The sequence below is a fragment of the Empidonax traillii genome, unplaced genomic scaffold (genome assembly GCF_003031625.1).
Source record: "Empidonax traillii isolate 1590-97213 ecotype Southwest subspecies unplaced genomic scaffold, ASM303162v1 scaffold308:size980311, whole genome shotgun sequence".
Taxonomy (NCBI): domain Eukaryota; kingdom Metazoa; phylum Chordata; class Aves; order Passeriformes; family Tyrannidae; genus Empidonax; species Empidonax traillii.
In genome coordinates this window covers 491,539-497,520 of record NW_020955501.1, presented here as the reverse complement: position 1 = coordinate 497,520, position 5,982 = coordinate 491,539, and the positions used below count along the sequence as shown (strand labels likewise).

The following is a 5,982-nucleotide window of genomic DNA, read 5'->3' as shown; positions in this document are numbered from 1 at the left end:
AGGCCCCCCTCTTCAATGGCTTAGATATTTCCTCCTCCTCCTTTATTCTGCGCTCGGATAAACCAATCCCCACCTCTCGGCGCGAAAGTGCAGAGCCGTGACCCGTTCTAGGGAAAGGAAAAAAAAAAAATCCCTGGAGGGACCCGCTGCACCAAAAAGCCGACCGGGACATGTGCGAGTCGAAGCGGTGATCGCTCGGATCTGATCTGCCCGGACCCAAAACTATCCCGGCATCGCTCTGCCGGGAAGGAGGAAGAGGAGGAGGAGGAAGGGCGGTTGGGAAGACGCATCGAGAAAGTGGAAGCCCGGGGAAAAGAAAAGTTGCCGGGCTGCCCGCAGTAAGTTCCGCGCATCTGTGGGCTGGGGGGACCGTCCCTTCCCCCGCTGCCCGCGGGGCCCGGGCGATGCTGCCCCGCTCCGCCGCCCCCCTCCCCTCGCCCTCGCCCGGCTCGGGGGCGATGCTGTGCCGGGCAGGGGCCGGGAGGCCTCTGCAGTGACCCCCGAGCAGCCCCCAGCGCCGCTCTCCGGCCCCACGGGAACAGCCGCGATGGGGCCGGCGGCCCGGAACGCCGGCAGGACCGTCCTGCTGCTCTGCTGCCTCAGCGGCTTCTGCGCCGGCATCAGCTCCATGGACATCGACCGCCCCGGCGACGGGAGGTGCCAGCCCATCGAGATCCCCATGTGCAAGGATATCGGGTACAACATGACGAGGATGCCGAACCTGATGGGGCACGAAAACCAGAGGGAAGCTGCCATCCAGCTGCACGAGTTTGCCCCCTTGGTGGAGTACGGCTGCCACAGCCATCTGAAATTTTTCCTCTGCTCCCTCTACGCCCCGATGTGCACGGAGCAGGTTTCTACCCCGATCCCCGCCTGCAGGGTGATGTGCGAGCAGGCGAGGCTGAAGTGCTCCCCTATCATGGAGCAGTTCAATTTTAAGTGGCCGGACTCCTTGGACTGCAGCAAACTGCCCAACAAGAACGACCCCAATTACCTGTGCATGGAAGCCCCCAACAACGGGTCCGATGAGCCACCCAGAGGGTCCAGCATGCTGCCACCCATGTTTCGTCCCCAGCGGCCCAGCAGTGGCCACGATCTGCAGCAGCACAAGGACAGCCTCAGCAGAACCTCCTGCGAAAATCCTGGCAAGTTCCACCATGTGGAAAAGAGCGCTTCCTGCGCGCCGCTCTGCACTCCGGGGGTCGATGTTTACTGGAGCAGGGATGACAAACAGTTCGCTGTCATTTGGATTGCCATCTGGTCCATTCTGTGCTTCTTCTCCAGCGCTTTCACTGTACTCACTTTTCTCATAGATCCTCAGCGTTTCAAGTACCCCGAGAGGCCCATTATCTTCCTCTCGATGTGCTACTGTGTCTACTCGGTGGGGTACATCATCCGCCTCTTTTCAGGTGCCGAAAGTATCGCCTGTGACAGGGACAGCGGCCAGCTCTATGTCATCCAGGAGGGGCTGGAGAGCACTGGCTGCACCATTGTGTTCCTGGTTCTGTATTACTTTGGTATGGCGAGTTCCTTGTGGTGGGTTATCCTGACTCTAACTTGGTTTCTAGCAGCTGGGAAAAAGTGGGGGCACGAAGCCATCGAAGCAAACAGTAGCTACTTTCATTTGGCAGCGTGGGCCATTCCGGCTGTGAAGACCATAATGATCCTAGTGATGAGAAGGGTGGCTGGAGACGAGCTGACAGGGTTGTGCTATGTTGGCAGCATGGATGTGAATGCCTTGACGGGGTTTGTACTCATTCCTTTGGCTTGTTACCTAATCATTGGCACTTCTTTTATTCTTTCTGGGTTTGTGGCCCTTTTTCATATCAGGAGGGTGATGAAAACAGGTGGAGAAAACACCGACAAGCTGGAGAAACTTATGGTCAGGATTGGTGTCTTCTCAGTCTTGTATACAGTGCCTGCAACCTGTGTGATAGCTTGCTATTTTTATGAAAGACTGAATATGGATTATTGGAAAATTGTGGCAACTCAACAGAAATGCAAGATGAACAACCAGACTAAAAACTTAGACTGCACGATGAATAACTCTATCCCAGCAGTAGAAATCTTTATGGTCAAAATTTTTATGTTACTAGTTGTGGGCATTACTAGTGGTATGTGGATCTGGACTTCCAAGACTCTTCAATCCTGGCAAAACGTTTGCAGTCGGAGACTAAAGAAGAGAAGTAGGAGAAAACCTGCGAGTGTTATTACGAGTAGTGGAATCTACAAAAAACCTCAGCATCCCCAGAAAACTCACCTTGCAAAATACGAATCGACATTACAACCACCCACTTGTGTGTGAGCAGGTTTTAGAAAAGACTGTGTCTCACCTTACAGACTTTTACACATGCCCACAGTAGCAGCCAGAAATTAAAAAAAATGAATGGTGCTTATTTTGTCAGGACAGTTTAATATCTCAAGGCACAAAAGTGTATCACGCTGAATTCAGGACCTGGTGAAAAACTGAAGGTAAATGTACTTATGGAAAGGATTTCAGTGAAAGGAATATTGTGAATTAAAACAGCCTGTTCTGTTACTAATTTGTAGTTAAGTATTACATCCAGCCCTCAGACTAAAAAAAAAAAAAAAAAGGAGAAAAGAAACACAACATAAAACCAAAACCAAACACAACAACAAACACTTATTTAACTTTTTCATGTAGCTGAGCTGGATTTCCTACAGGTTTCTCAGTAACAAGGTCTAGTCAAGTTTTTTGGAGCAATGATTTGGTTTTAAAAGTGCCCAAGTGAGCATTGTCTCTTCAGGGACACTTAAGGTCCCACGGAGGCCTATCCTCAGTAAGGATGCTATCCGGGAAAGCAACTTCTGTGCTAACTTTAAAATCCTTTTTAAACTCAGCCCAGTGGGTTTGGAGTGCCTAAAAATAGGTTCAATCTCTAATGCTCACCAATATTCTTTCACCAAAAGAGAAACTTCCTGCACCAGACACAAACTTTGTGAATAAGAATAATGTGCAATACATTTTTTTTTTCCTTACCATGACATGAAAAGAGAAACAAGTATTTTGCTGTACATAAAGACAACAAAAGAAATCTCTTAACAAAAGAACTAAGAGGTCTAGTCCTCAGAAACCCTTTAGTGTTACATTTTGTGGCTTTTTAATGGAAATCAAGCCAATGTTATACACGTTTGGACTGATTTGTGCAAAAAAAAAGGGGGGGATCAATTCAAAGAGACCCAAAGGGCTTATTGACTCTTTCTATTGTTAAACAAATTCTCACTATGAATAGATCAAGAAGCACTAGATTCTGCAAAGGGAAGCTTTGTATAGAGTGATGCTCTTTACTGTGCTGGGGGTGCACAGTTTTGTGCTGTATATATTTGTAATATACAATTATTTTTCATGCTCCGCTATTTTATTAAAAATAAAATATGTTCTTTAGTTTGATAATTTTGTGTGTTCTAAACTTTTTCTGATGTGCTTTGCGGTTAATAAACTTGTTTTCTCGATTATTTGATAAAAGCACACTTTGAATATAATAGTTGTTGTTACACTTGCCTGCAAGTATTAAGCAGAGAGAACAGTCATTTACTCGAAATTGCAAGTTGGAATCAAATAAATGGATTTCGAAGTTGCATCTTTCTGTGAGCCTCTACAGCTGAGAGAACAGAATGGGAAGAAGCTTTAGTGATGTCAAAAGCTGCAGTGATGTAGAGTAGCACCGTGTTTACCAAGCACTGAGATTACAACAATGATCCTTGGTTAACACCCCTTCAAAATTTGCACGGGGTATGTTCAGCATGTTAAAGATAGCTGGCTCACTTCACAGGGCTTGAATACAATTCAGCCTCTACCCTTCGGGGAATTTCCCCCCCCCATCCCTTCTAACACCACTGAAAGTATCACTTTTACTTGTGAAGAGATTTAGGGAAGATGGGGAACTACAAACGCAGGGCTGGAACACCCCTTTAGGGAAGTTATCTGGTAAGGTTAAAATTGGGAAATACATTTTCAAGAAGTTCTTGGTGGAGCAGTGATTCTGTGTGCCCCTGAGGTTTTCCATGCAGTTGGCTGACAGGCTGTGTGCTCACCTGGTGAGACAGGAGCAGAACCTCACGTTCTCCCAGTGGCTGCTCTGGAAAACCCTTTGCCAGGTATCCCATCAGAGAAAGAAGAGAGGTCTCAATGGACCTGGGGAGAGTGAGAATCCCTGTGACAGTCATGTCGTGGCTGGGAACTCTACAACAAAAAAATCTGCATTAGTGGTGTCTTTTTTCAACTTACCTGCGTAGTGTGACAGATGAGGTTTTGCCTTCTTGTACTCTTTTTAAATATTTCCAGCAATGACTAGGAACTTGAACGACAAAAATGATACTGGAGGTGTTATTGATAATCTTTGCTTAAAATGCATGAGTGCAAAGCAGCTTTCAATCTAAAATTTGTCGTTTGGGGGAAGAGAAAACATATTTTTGCTCCTTTGTGACTGTGTGCCACAGTTTGATACACAGCTTTCAGATGCCCTGGAAGTTAATCCTGTCTGAGGACAGCCTGCTGAAGCAGGGATCCTGGAGGAGGGAGAGCTGAAGAAGGATGTTCAGCAGTGGCTGGATTCCTGCTGCCTTCCCGAGTTTAATCAGTTGTCAGCTGAGGCCCTTCATTGTCACCAGAGCAGAACTGCAAGTTCTATGGAAATGCCAAATATGAAAGCTTGGCTCAATGCATCGTGTTACAAATAGATTCTGGCTAAGATGTAAACTAAATATTCAGATTGCATTTTATGTCTGCAGTTATTCAGGAATTATTGTTTGGTGATGGGGGTTACTGGTAAACAAATTATATTCTTCTAAGTATATAATGATGGTAATTTTTTTACATCAGGACTATATACTGTAAATGGAGCTGAGTGTAATGGTTGTCTTCAAGGACATCTTAAGAACTAATTCTTTCAGAAATTGTACTTCTCACTGTCCTATAACTCCTAACAGTCTTAAGAGTTTAATACTGAAGTTGCTACTTAAGGAATTGGAAGCTTACTACTGTTAATAGAAAGTGATATACTTCTTTTCACAACATTTCATTAATTTAACATAGCATTATTAATAATTAAAGAAGAATTTATTCTTGTCTTAGAAGGCTGCATATTAGTTAAATGATAATAATAAACCGAAAAATTAAGACAATATCTCAAAAATATTCTTTACTAAACTCCTTTAGTTTTCACAGTAATTTTGAATCTCAGTGAAATCATGGTGGTGTTTTCATTTGTTGGATTTTATAGGATTTTTCTTCAAGTGCTGTCAAGGCCTATTAGGTATTTGCTTATCAGGCTTTTAGGAAAAGGGTCTGTAAGTGCTTATATTAACAATCCAGTCGCTCCACAAGAAATGTATTGAGGAAGGCACGTACAGTGGAGTTTATCAGATAAAAATTCTGAAAGAAATTCATTCTCCAAGTGTTTACATGCACTGGAAATCAAGAGTCAGGTGTTTGCCACAGGCCTGTGTACAGGTGCTCTGTTCTCTCCTGTGTGAGCAGCACATTCCTCACAAGGGGTAGAAATTGTCCCAAACTCTGTTATTGTGTCTCAGCACTCAGGTGGAGATTTGTATCTTGGTAGAATAGTTTTGTTTACTGAAGAGAGATTATTGAGGTAGGAGTATGAGATCAGCAGGGAAAAATTGGATTCAGGGGAAAAAAAACCCACAAAATTCTGATTACAGTAGTAAAAGTCTTGTTTCTCCCTGAAATACTGATATTTCTTATAAACAGAAATATAATTAAGCTCAGTAGTTTCAGGGTTCAGTTTGAGATGTGACATGTTAGCACAGTTTGAACAGCACAGTGCCAGCACCACGGCAGAAAGGATGTGAGGAGCTCAGTCAAGGAATGTTCAGATCTCTTATCAGATTTTTCCCGAAGTAACATTTCATGTGTGTGTTATTATACAGCCATTATTCACATATGGCTGTCATCCCATGGATTCAAACCCTCTGAACAGCCCAGTAACAGCAGTGTCT

The 5,982-nt window shown here is 44.6% G+C and overlaps 1 protein-coding gene across 1 annotated transcript; it reads left to right on the top strand.

Moving 5' to 3' along the window:
- Positions 1-542: 542 nt before the first annotated feature.
- FZD10 (frizzled class receptor 10) lies at positions 543-3,490 on the top strand. Its single transcript, XM_027891046.1, has one exon. It carries the CDS (start codon positions 548-550, stop codon positions 2,303-2,305), a length of 1,758 nt encoding a protein of 585 aa, XP_027746847.1. The 5' UTR covers positions 543-547; the 3' UTR covers positions 2,306-3,490.
- Positions 3,491-5,982: the final 2,492 nt, after the last annotated feature.

What these genes read in the sequence shown, in the direction of transcription:
- FZD10 (XM_027891046.1), top strand. Translation starts at nt 548, where the DNA reads ATGGGGCCGGCGGCCCGGAACGCCGGCAGGACCGTCCTGCTGCTCTGC.